Source organism: Bufo gargarizans, chromosome 4 (assembly GCF_014858855.1).
Source record: "Bufo gargarizans isolate SCDJY-AF-19 chromosome 4, ASM1485885v1, whole genome shotgun sequence".
NCBI classification, from domain to species: domain Eukaryota; kingdom Metazoa; phylum Chordata; class Amphibia; order Anura; family Bufonidae; genus Bufo; species Bufo gargarizans.
In genome coordinates this window covers 478480632-478501405 of record NC_058083.1, presented here as the reverse complement: position 1 = coordinate 478501405, position 20774 = coordinate 478480632, and the positions used below count along the sequence as shown (strand labels likewise).

The 20774-nt window shown below is 44.4% G+C and overlaps 1 protein-coding gene across 1 annotated transcript in view; it reads right to left on the bottom strand.

Annotated features, from left to right (window-relative positions):
* GRIK4 (glutamate ionotropic receptor kainate type subunit 4) overlaps positions 1–20774 on the bottom strand; it is a 300728-nt gene that overhangs the window by 52643 nt on the left and 227311 nt on the right. Inside the window, exons 6-10 of the mRNA XM_044289508.1 lie at positions 17468–17646; positions 13101–13154; positions 10515–10676; positions 5751–5903; positions 384–488 (exon numbers count right to left, since the gene is read on the bottom strand). Coding sequence (XP_044145443.1) covers positions 384–488; positions 5751–5903; positions 10515–10676; positions 13101–13154; positions 17468–17646 — 653 coding nt within the window. The remainder of the gene's footprint in view (positions 1–383; positions 489–5750; positions 5904–10514; positions 10677–13100; positions 13155–17467; positions 17647–20774) is intronic.

Genomic DNA, 20774 nt, shown 5'->3' with positions numbered 1-20774 from the left:
GATAATACAACCGGATCCGTTCATAACGGATGCAGATGGTAGGATTATCAGTAAAGGAAGCGTTTTTGCTGAACCCTGCCGGATCCAGCAAAACGCCAGTGTGAAAGTAGCCTAACTATCATGTGTTGACTATGGGATCGTTAATTTAGTGGCACGTTAGGTATTTACCGTATATTTGCAATAATATACTGGTTGGGATCGCTCCTGCGCCACCTGTGCTATAGGAATTCCCAGGTGTGCGCCAGATCGTTCTAGCTGTTGATTTTTTTTAGAAGCTGGAGCAGCTTGTACAGATTATAATAACAGTAATTATCATCATTTTACCGTTCACATTGAATGAAGCTAATTGGACTTAAATGATATGAAAAGAACCGATCCCTTACCTCTTGAAACCCCATCTTGGTATACTGCAGAATCTTCAGATCATAATTCGATCTTTGCCCTTTGCTATTGAATTCCACATGTCCAGTAAGACCTTCCAACTCTACCTGTGCAAGAGAAAGACAGTAACAGAAAGCCACGGGCAATCCAGCTGCTTCCAAATGCTCGCAATATATTTACTTTGTCATCTGTTTCAGTTGTGTGTGGTTCAGACATTTGAGTCCCTGGGCGGCAGTATTTACAAGACATGAGGAATAGAGCCCTCAGATCGTACTATAGTACACGGTAGCGTGGCTAGCTGGCCCTGCTTTAGAACTGCCCATGTGATGGGATTTCTGGCTTCATTTGCGTAAATGAAGATTAGTTTGTTGCGACTGCTGGCATCGCCCTCTGGCCACCCTTGCCAAGCCTCCTTTCTGAAAAGCACCGAGGGTGGAGTAAAAAGTGAGAGATGCAACAATTTAAAAAAAGTTGCAGACACATAGTTTGTGACTTTTTAACGCCACTTAGGCGCAAGGGAAATGATAAATCTTCCCCTATGTGCTATGAACAAAAATACTAAAGATTGGAGGGTCTGATTTGAATGTCTGATCTGAGGTCTGATGTCGACTGGGGGTCTGATTTGGGGGTTTGATCTGAGGTCTGATGAAGATTGGGGGTCTGATGAGGATTGGGGGTCTGATTTGGGGGTCTGATGAAGAGTTGGGGGTTTGACATGATGTCTGATAATTGAGGGTCTGATCTGAGGTCTGATGATTGGGAGTCTGATTTGGGGGTCTAATAAAGATTGAGGTCTCATGAAGATTGAAATGCTCCGATGCTCACGTCAGAGGGGCTGAGCGGGGGAAGAAGGGGATATGTCCGGGTTTAGAGCTGAACCCCTTTAACTTCAATTAATAGTTCAACTCCTACAGAAGATTAAGTCCCAAGCAAATAGTTTTTCTATGGTCTTCTTTAGCTGACGTTAGAATAAATATTCCTGATCCTGAAGGCCATATTCCTTTTTTAGTGAACCAAAACTAATTATAAACATTGTATTTCTTCGAAAAATCTGCCAACCTAAACTTTTTGTAGAACAAAATGGAGCCAGATTTACTAAGCCTGTAGATGGCGTCAGCTTAGACCGGCTGTCTAGATCGGCACCAGATTTATCACAGGGCCTCATGCTGGAGGATGAATTTGGTGTACAACTAGGCACTATTGTACAACTCTTGTAGGGATCTGCCCCAATGGTAGCCTTCCGATAAGAACACAGCAGCAGCCGTTTAGTGGTGAAAGCAAAGCAAAGGTTGTCCTTTATTATTGACAAAACAATAAGGCAGTAAACGGCAGTGACCAGCTTGCTCCAGCCAGCGTTAAAGAAACAATATAGTCCCATATCTATAGCACAACACAGGTACGGTTTTGCACAGTACATGTGGACCTCGCTTTGTCCTCAGTCTTTCAGGCACTGCAACTCCAGCTCAGACTCTGATCCCACACAGCCCTCCACAGAGCTCCACAGTCAGAGACGTAATCACCCCACCTGACACAGCTGGCTGTTATTTGTAGGCCAGTCAAAACCTGGCCTGGAACGTGGGGAGTAGTCACCCACCCAGCACTATGACTACTCCCAGTAAAAGCCGTCCAGGATCAGCTATACTAAATAACAAAGTGTCAACCAGCTACTGCCGCTGACACCTGAAATACTGGCTCTTACTTCACCAAGGCCAGGAACCTCGGTGACACATGTCTACCATCAACGATGGTCCCATGTGCCTTCCTACACTATATACCAACTACTCAACGCAACAACAAAAAACTTTTCTTCTGCTACTGGGCAAAAACCATTTGTCCTATACTAAATTGAGTGTGTGGATTACAAATCCGAAGTCAGAATTGTTGTAACACGTCACAAACTTGTGCTATGCATAAGTATGCCTAAATTAATTAAGCACTTGGAAAACATTGAATAATTTTGAACAGAACGAGTTTTACTCCAACAATTTCCTGATCTACATCAAAGTTTGCGTAGTAAAAATGTGAAAATGTAATGGAATAACAACATTTCTAAAAGTCTTGTTTTTCAGTTTAAAAGTTTAAGGCTATTTTCACACTTGCGTTCAGAGCGGATCCATCTGGTGTCTGCCCAGACGGATCCGCTCCTATAATGCAGACAATGGGATCCGTTCAGAACGGATCCGTCTGCATTATATTTTAGAAAAAATTCTAAGTGTGAAAGTTGCTCAGACGGATCTGTCCAGACTTTACATTGAAAGTCAATAGGGGACGGATCCGTTTGAAATTGAGCCATATTGTGTCAACTTCAAACGGATCCGTCCCTATTGACTTACATTGTAAGTCTGGACGGATACGTTTGCCTCCGCACGGCCAGGCAGACACCCGAACGCTGTCCGCCTGATGAGCGGAGCCGAGGCCAAACGCCGCCAGACTGATGCATTCTGAGCGGATCCGCATCCACTCAGAATGCATTAGGGCAGTACGGATGCGTTCGGGGCCGCTTGTGAGAGCCTTCAAACAGAACTCACAAGCGGAGCCCAGAACACTAGTGTGAAAGTAGCCTTACTTGAGCTAGGCCCAGTACTGTTAAAAGTGCTTCAGGCATCCGCTTTTGCGTTGCAAAAAACAGCAGTAGTCCCCCATCATGTTGGGATTCCAGCGGCCTTGATACCTGTTCTCCATTGTAGAAATATCTTTATGGAACCGCTCTCCATGTTCGTCACTTACGTGTCCCAAATTGGGTGGGAAAAAGTCAAAATGGGAATGTAAGAAATGCACTTTCAATGACATTCGGCAGCCATATGCTGTAAGCATGTTGTCTACTAATTCAGCACATGTTTGCAGCTCGTCTGTTCTGCACTACTAGCACAAATGCATCCCAAGCTGCAAGACGCACTCTTTGTCAGATTCTTGCGCTGATCATAAGTAGTGTATTTGCCACATATGTAGCAGAAATTGTCTGGATCATTAACACATTTGTGTTTATCCATCTTAAGTTTCAAAACTGATAGCACTATAACAGATCACTTTATCATAATCTGTCCAGCTTGCCTTATATACTTACTGCGGACATCAGCCTGAGTGCGTCCGAACAGGTCTGCACATGTCCATTGGAATATCTCCAATATAATGCATTAATATTATAACTGAATAGGCTTTGCATGTATAACTTAAAATCTAGACGTGTCCGGCAAATTCCAAGTTCATATTTGGAATCAGCGCGCTAATTTTAGTATAAATCACATGTTTTTCTCTCAGTAGCAAAATCATTGTTGCACGGTGCTATTGGTTGGCTTACTTTAAAACAGAAAGTTGTACCACATTTATGGTGCAATTTCGGTTATGCCATGCCCCCTTTACTGGAAAGCCCCAACCCTTTCTGATGAGCCCCAACTCTCTTCGCGAATTGGAAAAAAAGAGTCTAAACCCTCCCTCCCCAGTTTAAATTTCATTGGTGGCCAGTGCGGCCCCCCCTCCCTCCCTCTATTGTATTAATAACATTGGTGGCCAGTGTGCCCCCCCCCCCCCCGGCCCCCCCTCCCTCCCTCTATTGCATTAATAACATTGCCATGGTTACTTAGCAATAGTAGAAGCATCATACTTACCTGCTGCGCTGTCTGTGACCGGCCGGGAGCTCCTCCTACTGGTAAGTGACAGTTCATTTAGCAATGCGCCGCACAGACCTGTCACTTACCAGTAGGAGGAGCTCCCGGCCGGACACAGACATCGCAGCAGCCAGCAGGTAAGTATGATGCTTCTACTATTGCTATGTAACCATGGCAACCAGGACTGCAGTAGCGTCCTGGTTGCCATGGTTACCGATCGGAGCCCCAGCGATTAAACTGGGACTCCGATCGGAACTCCGCTGCCACCAATGATCGGGGGGGGGGGGGGAGAGGGGAGGCCGCACACTGGCCACCAATGTTCTTATTACAATAGAGGGAGGGAGGGAGGGGGGGCCGGGGGAGGCTGCACACTGTGCCACCAATGTTATTATTAAAATAGAGGGAGGGAGGGGGGGCCGCACTGGCCACCAATGATATTCAAACTGGGGAGGGGGGGTCTGCCCCCTGCTGCCTGGCAGCCCTGATCTCTTACAGGGGGCTATGATACGCACAATTAACCCCTTCAGGTGTGGCACCTGAGGGGTTAATTGTGCTGATCACGGCCCCCTGTAAGAGATCGGGTGCTGCCAGGCAGCAGGGGGCAGTCATGTACACAGTTTGTAGTATATTCTAACTAGAAGCGTCCCCATCACCATGGGAACGCCTCTGTGTTAGAATATACTGTCGGATATGAGTTTTCACAATGTAACTCATATCCGACAGTATATTCTAACATAGAGGCGTTCCCATGGTGATGGGGACGCTTCAAGTTAAAATATACCATCGGATTGGAGAAAACTCCGATCCGATGGTATAAAAGGGACTCCTGACTTTACATTGAAAGTCAATGGGGACGGATCCGTTTGCAATTGCACCATATTGTGTCAACGTCAAACGGATCCGTCCCCATTGACTTGCATTGTAGTTCAGGACGGATCCGTGGATCCTCCAAAAATCAAGGAAGACCCACGGACGAAAAAACGGTCACGGATCACAGACCAACAGAACCCCGTTTTGCGGACAGTGAAAGAATACTGTTGTGTGCATAAGGCCTAAGGCTACATGCACACGACCGTATGTGTTTTGCGGTCCACAAATTGCGGATCCGAAAAAAAAAAAAGGATGACATTTCGTATGGCATGCGGATCTGTTTTTTTGCGGATCCATTGTAATAATGCCTATCCTTGTCCGCAAACTAGAAAAAAAATAGGACATGCACTATTTTTTTTGCGGGGCAACAGAACGGACATGCTGATGTGCTTGAAATGAATGGGTCCGCATCCTATCAGCAAAAAAAACATAATGGACACGGAAACAAACAACGTTCGTGTGCATGTAGCCTATCGATATGTGTGCTGTCCATGAGGAACATGCAGATCCGGTCTCACTGACGTGTGATAGAAGCCTTAGGCTACATGCACACGACAGTTGTTTTTTGCATCCGTTTTTTTGGGCGGATCCGTTTCCCCCCACAGATCCCTTGTAATAAATGCCTATCCTTGTCCGCAAATGTGAAAAAAGTAGGACATGCACTATTTATTTTGCTAAAGGGAAACACGGACAACGGACGCGGAACACAAACGGATGAACTATCAGCATTTTTTTGCTGACCCATTGAAATGAATGGGTCCCCATCCTATTCGCAAAAAAAAAAAAGGAACGGAGGCCTAAGTCTGGTGTCAAAAAAGGCCATTTAGGTGCAATTATACACTCCTTCATATTTTACTGATAATAAAAGCCATCAGAAGAATAACCCTTCCTCACCATTCTCAAGTAGTTCATGAGGCTGGTACCGTGTTGCCATATTTGTGCAGAGGCACATGAAAGGGGTTTAACACCAATCTCTTGACTTCGATTTAATTCCTGCACAGCGTTCACAATGCTGTAAACGGCATCAAAAAGTAACGCAGCGGAGAGCTAAAAAAAGAGACGATGATAAAGTTAGAAATATATTCATTCAGACGTCTACAGCACGTGCCAGTCTGTCTGCCTGCATCTCTAACTATGGAGACATAATCCATGTCTGGCATATTATTCCTAATTATAAGCAGATAAATGTTCAAATGTAAGTAAAACATAACAATAATAGGATAAAGGAATACATTAAGAGCAGGAAAACACAGTCTGCCTTCAGCATGAGGCCATACACAGCCGAAGGCCTCATGCTCAAACCATGGATCTGCAAATACGGATACCGCAATTTCCGCAGACCCCCTTGTCAAAATGCATAGTCTTGTCCGAAAAACAGACAAGAATAGGATATGCTTATATTTTTGTGAGACACACATGTGGACATACAGATGCGGACAGCATACTGTGTGCTGTCTGCCTTTTTCTGCAGCCCCATTGAAATGAATGGGTCGGCAGTACGCCAGACCTGGGGGTATCTGCAAATTGTTTTATTGTATTGTGATGTCCTTTATGCTTTGGCCTTGCATTCCAGCAAGAGAGAAGTGGATGGTAAATGGTTAGCAGAAACGGGGCTACCCATCCTGTTTCTCCCCCCGGTAGGATTGGGTTAGGGAGCAGCTAGATGAGGGAGAGGAAGCACACTGCAGAGCTCCTGTTCCTTGAAAAGATTCTACAGAGAGACCAACTCAATCCTACCTCAAGAAAACACCTGAGAGATAAGACAGCGGAGTGAACAGCAAAAACACTGCTGCAAAGTGAGGGACTACGGCTAGACACCCAAAACTACCACTAGGCCAGATAAAGTTCAAGTCGGAACCTTACAGTGGACATCTATATCCATAGGTGGTAAGTAGCAGCCATCCCACCTGCCTCCATACCTCCTTAAAGGGGGTCTCTGGGAATTAAGAAAATGAAAATACTTAAATATTACTTTATTATAAATCTATTCCCAAATATCTTGCATTAGTTATAATCGTTCGATTTGTCTAGTGAGCAATCATCAAGAGGTTATTCCTGGCTGCTGAGCTAAAGAGCTGCCTCATCCTCCTCTCTGCTCTGCTTGTCAGGGATTGTGACCCTGAATGCAGATGATAAGATCTTCAGCTTAATCTCTGTAAGAATGGAGTCCATGAGGAGACTTGAAGTACAGAGAGTAGGTGGGGGTGACTAATGAGCAGCAGCTCTTGTATGCAGTCTCCATTACCACAGTCTGTCCTGTCCATCCTCTCTGTACTTCATGTCTCCTCATGAACTCCATTCCCACAGAGATTCAGCTGAAGATCTTATTACACTATAATCTCTGACAAGCAGAACAGAGAGGAGGCTGAGGCGGCTCTTTACCTCAGTGCAGCAATGTAACTTGTCCTCGTGTGTGATTAGGACAGGTTTTGTGTGTACTAATAGGACGGCGGCCATTTTATTTCTCCTAATGATTGCTCCCCAGACAAAACGAGCCATTACAGGGAGTGCAGAATTATTAGGCAAGTTGTATTTTTGAGGATTAATTTTATTATTGAACAACAACCATGTTCTCAATGAACCCAAAAAACTCATTAATATCAAAGCTGAATATTTTTGGAAGTAGTTTTTAGTTTGTTTTTAGTTTTAGCTATTTTAGGGGGATATCTGTGTGTGCAGGTGACTATTACTGTGCATAATTATTAGGCAACTTAACAAAAAACAAATATATACCCATTTCAATTATTTATTTTTACCAGTGAAACCAATATAACATCTCAACATTCACAAATATACATTTCTGACATTCAAAAACAAAACAAAAACAAATCAGTGACCAATATAGCCACCTTTCTTTGCAAGGACACTCAAAAGCCTGCCATCCATGGATTCTGTCAGTGTTTTGATCTGTTCACCATCAACATTGCGTGCAGCAGCAACCACAGCCCCCCAGACACTGTTCAGAGAGGTGTACTGTTTTCCCTCCTTGTAAATCTCACATTTGATGATGGACCACAGGTTCTCAATGGGGTTCAGATCAGGTGAACAAGGAGGCCATGTCATTAGATTTTCTTCTTTTATACCCTTTCTTGCCAGCCACGTTGTGGAGTACTTGGACGCGTGTGATAAAGCATTGTCCTGCATGAAAATCATGTTTTTCTTACCTTGCAGACTTCTTCCTGTACCACTGCTTGAAGAAGGTGTCTTCCAGAAACTGGCAGTAGGACTGGGAGTTGAGCTTGACTCCATCCTCAACCCAAAAAGGCCCCACAAGCTCATCTTTGATGATACCAGCCCAAACCAGTACTCCACCTCCACCTTGCTGGCATCTGAGTCGGACTGGAGCTCTCTGCCCTTTACCAATCCAGCCACGGGCCCATCCATCTGGCCCATCAAGACTCACTCTCATTTCATCAGTCCATAAAACCTTAGAAAAATCAGTCTTGAGATATTTCTTGGCCCAGTCTTGACGTTTCAGCTTGTGTGTCTTGTTCAGTGGTGGTCGTCTTTCAGCCTTTCTTACCTTGGCCATGTCTCTGAGTATTGCACACCTTGTGCTTTTGGGCACTCCAGTGATGTTGCAGCTCTGAAATATGGCCAAACTGGTGGCAAGTGGCATCTTGGCAGCTGCACGCTTGACTTTTCTCAGTTCATGGGCAGTTATTTTGCGCCTTGGTTTTTCCACACGCTTCTTGCGACCCTGTTGACTATTTTGAATGAAACGCTTGATGGTTCGATGATCACGCTTCAGAAGCTTTGCAATTTTAAGAGTGCTGCATCCCTCTGCAAGATATCTCACTATTTTTGACTTTTCTGAGCCTGTCAAGTCCTTCTTTTGACCCATTTTGCCAAAGGAAAGGAAGTTGCCTAATAATTATGCACACCTGATATAGGGTGTTGATGTCATTAGACCACACCCCTTCTCATTACAGAGATGCACATCACCTAATATGCTTAATTGGTAGTAGGCTTTCGAGCCTATACAGCTTGGAGTAAGACAACATGCATAAAGAGGATGATGTGGTCAAAATACTCATTTGCCTAATAATTCTGCACGTAGTGTATAACTAATGAAAGGTATTTTGCAATATATTTAGAATAAAGTAATATTTAAGTACGGTATTTTCATTTTCTTAATTCCTGGAGAACCCCTTTAACTGGTGGCAGAAACTGCACTTTAAAGGGTTTCTACCACTTTGATTTCACATAATTAGGTGTCAGACACTAGCGATCCGCTAGTGTCTGCTCTGCCAAACTATCCTGCTATAATAGCTTTTGGGGCAGCCGTTTACCTAAAAAAAGAACTTATATTAATATGCTAATGAACCTCTAGGTGCTATGGGGGCGTCATTAGCACCTAGAGGATCGGTCTACCTTCACAAGATGCCGCCGCCCCGCGCGTCCCTCCAGCCCACCCATCTCCTCCGGAATGCGATCAAACGGACACTTCACGCACATGCGCCGTGTGCGGCTGTATTCGGCGCATGCGCAGTGAATGTCCGACCGCTTCCCTGCTCAGACATCTCCACTGCGCCTGCGCCGATGGAGCACTGTGATGTCTTCGGCGCAGGCGCAGTGGAGAGGTCTGAGCAGGGAAGCGGTCGGACATTCACTGCGCATGCGCCGAATACAGCCGCGCACGGCGCATGCGCATGAAGTGTCCGTTTGATCGCATTTCGGAGGAGATGGGCGGGCTGGAGGGACGCGCGGGGTGGCAGCATCTTGTGAAGGTAGACCGATCCTCTAGGTGCTAATGACGCCCCCATAGCACCTAGAGGTTCATTAGCATATTAATATAAGTTCTTTTTTTAGGTAAACGGCTGCCCCAAAAGCTATTATAGCAGGATAGTTTGGCAGAGCAGACACTAGCGGATCGCTAGTGTCTGACACCTAATTATGTGAAATCAAAGTGGTAGAAACCCTTTAAATTTGCTGCTTCTGGAAGTGCAACAAGTTATATTTTGCACTGAGTAAAAGGAGACTGTTATATGTTTCACTTCTGGCCTCATTCTTCAAACTACATTTACCAGGAGGCTGCAGCCTGATGGAGTATACCGTGATACAACATCTCATCAGGGCCACTACCACTCCCTTCCTCTGCACCGGCTCCTGCGAAAAATGAGGGCTTCAGTTCCTCGGGGGTGTAGCCAGCACTAGGAAGCTGAGGAGCTGAGGTGCACTGAGCACTTGGTCCCCACCGCTCGGTGCACTGAAGCCGTCATCTGCATAAAGAATAAAAGTCTTGGAATGTCGCAAACCAATTTTCACAAGACCAGTGTAATTTTATAATCTTAATCAGCAGTATATTTTTTATTTATTTTATTTATTGTATACATGTTGATGTAGAGATACATTTTATAATAAATTTTTTTACTTTATTCCACGTGATCCCCAATTGTTCTGAGTGCCGGTTTAACTTTCCAAACTTTTTATATTTCAAGAACTAGGGGTGTTTCTTCGAACCTAAGCACCAGTCGTGGTTACCCAGAGTGAGCCACCTGTTTATTGTTTGTTAATCAGCAGTATGCCTGCTTTAATAGGGGTGATCCTGCTGACAGGTGCTCTTTATTACCTTGATGCCAATGATTGTACAGATCTGAGTTTCAACCCTAGCCAAATAATACACAGGTAAAGTAATCACCCCTGAGGGGCACTTACGGCAGGGCCAGTGAAAGGAGAGTGATCGCAGTTCTCTTCCCAAGACTGTTGAAGTATTTGAGCAAACTCCTGAAAGTAGGCGTGCGACTGGTTAAACATAGAAAAACTCAAGATGTTCACTCGGTCATCCAACGGACTGTCGATTCTTTGCAGAGAAAATTCCTGATAGAAAGCAAGGTCAAGATCAGTTACTAATAGGAAGGCTCATCGACAATGATAACTTAGGCTCTGTTCACACCCATATTACAGCATGCAGCACTATGACGGATACTACGCAGGAACCTAACGGACTCCTTTATAGGTCAGTGGGGTCCGTCAGGCCCTCTGTGTCTATCACATGATGGATCTGGCAGAGCTCCTATTAGGCACAGAATACTTAGAACCCCTTAATGACCACGCACATTTAAAAAAAATGGCATTCCAAGAGCTATAACTTTTTTGTTTTTTCATCAATGTACTTGTATGACGTCTTATTTTTTGCAGAACAAGTTATAGTTTGTAATGCACCATTTTAAGTACATGTAATGGTTGATTAAAGCAAGGAGTTTAGATAAAACCCCCTTTGTTTACGTCAGTAAAAAGGTGTATTAGTGGTCACTACGGGGTTAAAGGGGTTAAATAAAATTTTTCAAACCAGCGCCTGGATCTGAATACTTTTGTAATTGCATGTAATTATACATTTATTATAGCTAATGAGTTATTCAGTTAAAGGGGTTCTGCACTTTGTTTAAACTGATGATCTAGCGGCACTCCAGGAGTACGATACTTTAAGAAAAATTGTACCCCCTCACGGTAGTATTGCCCTCATTGTACAACCTTCACAGTAGTTTTGTACAAATGTGTGCCCCCTCACAGTAGTTATGCCCTCTCTGTGCCCCTTTCCCATTTGTAATGCCCTATCTGTGCCCCCTTTTCAGTAATAATCCCCATTGTGCCCCCTTCACAGTAATAATCCCCATTGTGCCCCCTTCACAGTAATAATCCCCATTGTGCCCCCTTCACAGTAATAATCCCCATTGTGCCCCCTTCATAGTAATAATCCCCATTGTGCCCCCTGTGGGCCCTTTCACTTATGCCGGGTGCTGACGCCGGCCTTGACTGGAGATTGCGGAGCGATTCTAGACAGGGAGCCTCCTAACCAAGTGCCGCGTTCTTCTGACCGCTGTTTACTTCCATGCGGAGAAAATGTGCACATGAACTGCTGCAACAACCTCAGCAGTGATGAAAGCATGCGCATGACCACAATGGGGGCTAAAACGCCAATCTTAAAGGGAACGTGTCACCAGGATTTTTTGCATAGAGCTGGGGACATGGGCTGCTAGATGGCCGCTAGCACATCTGCAGTACCCAGGTCCCATAGCTCTCTGCGCTTTTATTGTGTTAAAAAACTGTTTTGATCCATATGCAAATGACCTGATATGTGTCCTGTATCCGGAGATGAGTCAAGCGGAAAGGAGCCCAGCACCGGCCCGCGTCCTCCGAATCTCCTCCTTGCTGGCTGACGTCACAGAGCTGGAGCGCCGAAATCTCGCGATGCGCGAGCTAGCGCATGTGTAGTTCGTTCCCTGTGCTGATGCCAGCACAGGGAATGAACATGATGCCGACACTGCGCATGCGCTAGCTCGCGCATCGCGAGATTTCGGCGCTCCGGCTCTGTGACGTCAGCCAGCAAGGAGGAGATTCGGAGGACGCGGGCGGTGCTGGGCTCCTTTCCGCTTGACTCATCTCCGGATACAGGACTCATATCAGGTCATTTGCATATGGATCAAAACTGTTTTTTAACACAATAAAAGCACACAGAGCTATGGGGACTGGGTACTGCAGATGTGCTAGCGGCCATCTAACAGCCCATGTCCCCAGCTCTATGCGCAAAATCCTGGTGACAGGTTTCCTTTAATAAACGTGCCCCTAAGTTCCTATGGAGCCCTGCCACAGGCAGGGATTGTATGGAAACTTTGTATAGTCACTCTGGAGGACAGGCGCTGCCACACACACTCTGGCTCCCCAATCCTCACCTGCAGCAGCATGGCCAGGAGCGCGCACTCCCGATCTTTAACTTCCCAGATGCTGTGGTCACATTTGACCACATCTAACAATATCGTTGATCGTGTACATTAGTCCTGAGTGCCTGCTGTTTAAAACACCAGTGCCCGGCAGCTATGGTGCCCACTCTGCTAGCTAGCGGGCACCATACATATATGATGGGAGGCGGGGAAGGGGTTAAAGAGGATATGTCACCTCTCCTGACATGTCTGTTTTTTTTTAACTACTTGCATTCCCCAAGTAATAATAATTCTGGGGGCCCTATTTTTATGCCCCTACGATGTGCCATTCCTCTGTTACTCCTGCTAAGTTATCCAAAGAAGTGATGAGTGAATTACTAGCAGTTTACAATAATGGTCCAGATGGGTGTTACCAGTATGGGGGTGTGTCCCTGCACATCGGGTCGTAAGAATAGACTTCTAGTGGGAATATTAATAAAACAGACGGGTCAGGTGTAGTGGCAGGTGCTCTTTAATGTTTTAAAGGTACAGCAGATATTTAAAAAAGGAAAATGAAAATAATGAAATGACAATAAGATCTCACCAGGTTTGTGAAGATGTAAGTGTAGTAGGCAGATACCATTCCTAGTTCTGCAGCCTGAATGAGTGGAAAGAAATAGAAAGATTTAATTAGAACAAGCAATGAATATAAACCATTTATTAAATTCATGCAAAAGAGATAGAAAGCAGATGAAAGGCACTTTAATATTCTGCTTTTACAGTATTAAAATAAAACCATTACAGCCGAGTGGTATTAATGAGTGTGTATTACTCATAAGCTCTCGCATTGGCTGCGGCTCAATAATGTCATTAATTTTTTATGCAATTCATTAGGTGAAATGGTTTATCCACTTTTACATGTTTTCATTACATGCACCAGCGATCGCCTTTGTAACGTGATCCCGCCTGTCTCTATATCCTTATGATGGCAGGCATTGTACGGCTAGGACATGGGCGAGATCCTATATCAGTAAGTTATCAAGGTACCAGAAAAAAAGTGCAAATACTGGCTAAAGTAACATCGAAAAAACTCTGAAATTACCCATAGTGTATCTCTGTCCAGGATGGCGTTTCGAGGAAGGATAGCCAAAACACTCGTCAGGGTTGGCGCCATCCTGGACGGAGATACACTATGGGTAACTTCACAGTTTTTTCAATGTTACTTTAGACAGTATTTGCACTTATTATCTTGATAACTTACTGATATATGATATCGCTCATGTGGTCCCCTCCAGTGATGTCGCCATCTTACCTACACTTCTTTGTAATTATTTCTATGTATTATTTCAAAAAGTAATTTCGATGATAATTATGCGGACTGGCAATTTGTGTAGGTTTAGCTGTACGATTTGTTGCCTAAGGCATTTCTCTATACACTTTACATGGTCATACTGTTTTTCAGTGTTTTTCAGATGTACAACTGTTGGCGGTTTTGTTTGTTTTTATCGTACGGCTATGGCCAAGGGGCATCTTCCTCAAAGGGGTTTTCTGGGATTTTAATATTGATGACCTATCCTCAGGGGTCCGACACTGGCACCCCCGCCGATCAGCTGTTTGAAGAGGAGGCCACGTTCCATGCGAGCGTTGCCTTCCCTTCTTTGTTTACCTGCTCGCCGTCAACAGCGCAGCAGTGAGCAGGCTACATTCCCAGAAAAATGGGTGAAAAAAATGAACGGCTATTAAAAATGGACACACTGTCTTTCATGGCCATTTTACATCCGTATGTGCATCCATTTTCTGTCCGTTTGCAAAACAGACAAACTGCCATGAAAAACGGATGCAAAATGGACACATGAACAGAAAATGGATGCACACATGGATGCAAAATGTAAAAACAGTCAGTGTGTCCATTTTTAATGGCCGTTCATTTTTATTTTTTTGCAATGAATGTCATTGTTTTTGTTTTTTGGGATATCCCAACTCTTCCAGTACCCTAAGGCTGGGTTCACACCTGAGCGTTTTACAGCGCGTTCCTACGCGCTCTAAAACGCTCAACAAGGAGAAACCAATGCTTCCCTATCGGCATGGTTCTCACCTGGGCGTTTTACAGCACGTACGATCGCACTGTATAACGCCCGACGCCCCAAGAAGTACATGAGCTTCTTTTGGGCGTTTGTCGCGCGTTCCCGTACATAGACTTCAGCGGGAATGCGCGACAATGGGCGTTCGCTTGTCTCTGTATGCGCAATTGCAAACGCCCGTACAATCGCGCATACAGAGCGCTCCATCGCGAACGCTCATGTCTGAACCCAGCATAAGTATATATTACACAGCCCACAGTGCCCCCAGTATAAATAATAGCAACCACCATTTTGCCCCCAGTATCTATAATGTTCCCTGTGGTTCCCCCGGTGTCTATAATGCCCTCCACAGTGACCCCAGTACATATACATCCCCCCCACAGTGCCCCCTGTATATAAAATGCCCCCCAATAGTGCCCTCCAGTTTAAATATTGCCCCTAATGGTGCTCCCAGTATAAATATCCCCCCCCCCCCCAATAGTGCCCTCCAGTACAAATATTGCCCCCAATAGCATCCTCCATTCTGTTGGGTCTGAAAAAAATATAAAAAATAAAATACCTCATCCACTTGAACTCAAGGAACTCTTGTTCTGTACTGGAGGGAGCTGATGTGATGTCACGTCAGGTCCTGCTCCCTCCAGCGCAGAACAAGGGTTCCCTCATGTTCAAGTGGATGAGGTGAGTATTTTTTTCTAATTTTAACCCCTGAAAGGCACTTTTACCGCAACATCGGTTGGATGGGTGCACTCTTGTCTAAACGGCTGTTACAACGGGTGCAGTGATTTCAATGGTACCCGACTGGCCGTGAAAACAGCCAAAAATAAGACATGTTCTATTTTTTGTTGGCCACTCTTCTCTGGTCATTAAAAAAATGGCCCATGGACTTCTATTTGTTCTGAAAATGTCCGTTACAAAAACAGCAGTCACGCGGCCATTTTATCCCGTTTGCCTTAGGCAGGTGTAGAAAAAATGTTGCATTGTAAGAATGCTTTAATATATAGAAGCGTTAATAGTTTCAATTTAAATCTATTCTGATGCAGGACAATGACCCCAAACATACAGCCAATGTCATTAAGAACTATCTTTAGCGTAACGAAGAACAAGGAGTCCTGGAAGTGACGATATGGCCCCTCACAGCGCTCTGATCTCATCCTCAGGGCTGTCTGACATTACACGAAGAGACAGAAGGATCTAAACAAGGATTTAGATTTCTCTTTTATTCATTCACTTTGCATTTTGTAAATTGATAAAAATAAATTATTAACACTTATTTTTGAAAGCATTCTTACTTTGCAGCATTTTTCTTTCACTTGCCAAAAATGCCATGCTTACCAACTATGAAAAAGTAAAAATGGTGAAATTTAAATGGTATATGTCTCCAGGATCAAACCTATTAAACCAGGTGTATTGCCTAGTAGGGCTGATCCTGCTGATGAGATACCTCTCTTGTTAAAATCTGTGGCCCCGTTCATGAAAAATCAACCATTTATTATGTTAATGAGGATCCACTGAGCAGTGGGCCCTAGCCCCTCAGTTCATCCACTTTCCATCCTTAGGCACTCCTAAGCAGCAGGTCTCTCTCTCTCTCAGTTTTGCTTTTATTAATTATGAATAAAGAGCAGGTGATATGCATCATTCATTAATGTAGGTTAGAGAGTATTATTCTTGACTTCTAGGGAGAATATATGCAAATTATTGGGAGAGATAATTTGAATATCTTTCCCACAATACCACAGGTGCCTGGCCTTGCATACAATACCGCGCACGCCTACTCTGCATAATAGGGGTTGTCAGAAATACAGTACATCAGAAGTACTGAAGTACACGTGCAGTACATCTCTGTCGGCTTTCCCAGAGGCTGAGAGGATAGCTGCGCATGCGCCGACTGAAGATTCAGTGGCGCATGCACGGAACTACGGTGGCGCATGCACGGCGCCAGATTCAGTGGCGCATGCACAGCGCCCATAATCTGCCTCTCAGTCATCAGGCAGGGTATCCCCTTCTCAGTGTCTTTTTATGGTCACACAGTGTGGCAGAGTCTCTTCTACTAAACATTGGTCCCTATCCGCAGATCATTAGGGGCTCTGACTGATCCACTTTTATATAGTTTCTAACTGATCTAGATTCTTCTAGTGGGGGGGGGGGGGGGGAAGCTGGAGAAGCTTAAAATAAACATTGTTGCAGTTCAAGGCTGCCTGTGCCTCAATACAAGTCAAAGGGAATGACCAAGCAGCTTCCAAATGTAAAAAAACCATCTGACAGAGCTAAACTGGATAGTCAAAAGTACACAGTGTCAGGTTTTTTTTTCACTCCAAAACTTAGCGCTGCATAGTCTTAAATGATAACTGTGGAAAATTACTAGCTTCTCAGTGCACAGGATGGAAAGCCCCAAAGTCTCTCAGTTATGGCTGGCTGTGCATTCACCCTTTCCACAGTGCAGTGCAAGTACAGTGCAATAACAGTGCAGTGCTACATGCAGTTCAACAATATAAAACAAAGTACCCTTGCTCCAGGGCACTACAAATGTCAGCGTCTCAGTCAAGGAAAGTGGCTAGGGGTGGAAAGCAGGGTAGCTAAGGTGTCCCTCAGTGACCTTAAGCCACTGCCGGGAAGCAGTTAAGTAATCTTCCCTTTACAGGTTCGCCAACTCCTCCCATCCCCCTCCCGCATTCTTGCACAACCCTTTTAAACTTAAAAAAATTTTGTCTGGAAAACCTAATCTAGTCTTCCTACTACTTCTCCCTCCTACTGGAGTGAGACTGCGATTTTTTTTATTTTGCGAGTTTTTAAAAAGTCTCAGTGATACATCATTTCATTCTCAGCACTGGTGAGGGTCCCATCATCCTAGAGATCAAACTTTTATTAAATGGATGAATATGCCAGAAAATACCTTCATCAGAATAGTGTGGGACATCGATGCATTAGCATGGATAATAATAGTGCCAGTCTTATCGTCACGGATTTCCTTTAAAAGAGGTGTTGGATCCCAGGTGTCATCGAGCATCCTGACGGAAAGGCAGTCCTTGGAAATCAGAAACTGGCGTAGGAGCTTTTCAAGATTCAGGAGACCTGGAAAGGAAAGTCTTGTCATTATCATGAATGAGTCTCATTTCACAAAAACGGAAATTGAAATTGAAACTCTGGAAAATTGTTATGTCTGCCAAATCATTGGGTTGTTCAAAGGCGGCCTGCCATGCTGTGGATGTAGTCCTGTGGGCAGCATAGAGCAAGAGAAGCGGAGCAGATTAGTATATAGTCTTATGTGAAAAGATTCATTATAACGAGTAACACATTAATTTACATCTCTGCTCTTTCTATTGCAGTGGGTGGTCATATCCAGGGTTGCCAACCAAATTTTTTCTTTTTTCTGGACAATTTATCCAAAAATCACGGACAGGCAAAAAGTTTTATGGACAAATTGGAAAACTATAATGAACTATAAAGATTATAAGTAGAGATAAAAATTTTGATTAGGCAGCTTCGCCGAACTTCGTGAAGAAATCAAATTTTTTACACATTACTTCATCACACAATGACGGGGAAAATGGCGATTGTGCCCCCCCTCTCCTTGTCATTTAACCCCTCAGATGCCGTGTTCAATGCTGATCATGACATCTGAGACTCACATTCAGGTGCTCAGGGGACTAATCTGGCTTTAAAAAAAAAATATATATACTCACCTCATCCACTTGAATACGGAGAGGACGTCCGCTCCCGTCTTGATTGAAGAAAACTCGCCAGAGGACCTGCAGCGAGCGTGAAGACTTCAACACAAGATCGCGCTGTCTGCGCGCTGCCATTATCAGTGTTCAAGCTCACCTCAGGTCCTTCAATCAAGACGGCAGTGGACGGTCTCTCTGTGATCAAGTGGAGAAAGTGAGTATAATTTTTATTTTATTTTGAGCCACCAATTTAGGAAAAATGTATTTGTTACCACAAAGAGCTAGGAAATTGGGCTTTGCGGCAAATCAAATTTTTCCTAAACTTCATATCAAATTCCGCTTCTGATGCTTTGATTCTCTCAACACCCATTATAAGTAATACATGTCTATGGGTTAGATACTTATACTGAACACATTACCAGCATTTCCTGTGAGCTCTAAAATGATGAGAATTACAGTCAAAGCGACCTTCTCAAGAGCCACCAGCCACAGAAAAATCACGGAGACACCTATTTATTTCTTTTTTTCACGTACATTGAATAAAATGCCCCATTATTACGGACTGTCCAGGAATTTCTTATCCCAAGTTTGAAGACTTCCAGTATGGCTGATGCAGAGTGGAAGGCTGGTAACAACCTCCGGTTAGGCAAAAGAAAGCACAGCCGCTGGCCAGGAGTGGTCCAGAAGAATAAAGGATCTTTTGGACCACTCCTGTCCTGCATCTGTACTTTTTTTTTTTGCCTAACCATAGGTTGTTACAAACCTCCCACTCTGCATCAATCCCCTAGACTCCTAAGCATAGAAAGAGATTAGAGTCTGTCAGCAGTTCTGACCATGATAAACTGCTAATTTATTCTGCCAGATTTAGCTCCAGCAAGTGCCCAGCTTCACTGTTCTTCACCACTCCCCTCTGCTCCATAAAAGTTATTATTGTCCTGCTCCCCCCAGCCTCTGCCTACTGCTATCAACAGTTTAACCTAGTCAGAACTGCTGACAGACTCCCTTTATATGTATAAATTACAAGTTTCACTGAATATTTTCCAGCCAAACTATATATCACTCTGCTCAGCTCCTCCTGCTCTATAACCTGCTGCCTACAGATCAGACAACATTTTAAATATGACAAATTCCTTTAAAAAAAAATAAACCATTTATTCTTTGACTCTGGGCCCAAAAATATAAGTTCCTAAGGTTCTTTGTGGCCCCTTAAAGGCATTTTTCATTATTTTTTTTTTAAATCCATACTTGGTCCCCGACGCTCCATTCTGGCTCTGCAGCTCCCTAGCTGTGTTCCCTGGACTTCTAGTCCCCATCTGTCAACTTCTTGTTTGGACGGGGTCACATGTGCTGCTGGCCTCAGCCGTGTAGTTTCCCCAAGAGATAAGTGACCCAGCAGTGATGTGTAGCTTGGATACACTGCTGAGGCCAGTCACTGGCTGCAGCAGTGCATATGACCCCAGACAGGAACCAGAAGTGAAGTTCAGTGAAGACACCCTGGGTCCCAGTGAGCTGGAACTAAGTGGAAGAAATGAGGCACATGTCCCCTTGGCTAGGGGGGGGGGGGGGGGGAGCAGCAGTTTAAAACAGGCAACCCCTTTAACACCACAGGCAATAACAAACACTGCTGCAGAGCTTTACAGGAGAGATTGCCAAAGCTTTAGCTCCGTCTCTGACATTACTGAGTATTCAGTGGCTATTGGCTGATGTGTGACTACACAGACATCCTGCATACACTGTGCATATAGGGGGTCATTTATTAAGACCGCCGTTTTAGACGACAGTCTTAATAACCCCTATATCTGGCAGTGGATCCACCGAAGTTATGAAGAGGTGCCGGCCTCTACATAACTTCGGCACATCCAGCGCCAGTCTAAACGTTAGACAGCTTCCTAGGATCAAAGAGATCTCAGTTTTATTCCAATACAGCGTTTTCCCAACTTTCTTCCTCTTTAAGGGCAACATGGAATTCATTTAAAAATAAAAATATCTCTTAGTAAGTTCTCACGATGATACACTTTGGGGGCAAACTCGGCAGCAGCGGGCATCCAGTTCACAAGGAACAAGAGCCGCTATGGACCACAGTAGCAATCCTCACCATGGCCATCCCTGGGGCTGTGCAGTGACTGGAGGGAGCACCCCTGGGGGCACACCCTGGTATTGGGGCTCTTGCTTGTTGTTAGTTGGGGTGCCATTAATGCAGGGTGCAAGGCAGCAGTATGGGGTGCAGCATCCAGCGGATGGTAAAGCAGTCTGTAACCAGGCCAAATGGTATCAATAGATAAGTCTTTCTTTACTAGAGAGCAGAATAGCAGTAGTAGTACATACAGCAGTAGCAAGGCACAGTTCCAAGGTATACAACACAGTGCAATCCGTTCCCAATATGGTTTATCATTACCCAGAACTGGACTATGAACACATTACTCAGATTTTTATTAGTATATGGCGGACTAAACTGCTGACTATACAGCCAGTGTTCAAAGGGTTTTCAGTTTTGTGTTATTAAAGCATCAAGTCTTTAGAAATGAATAAGAAAAA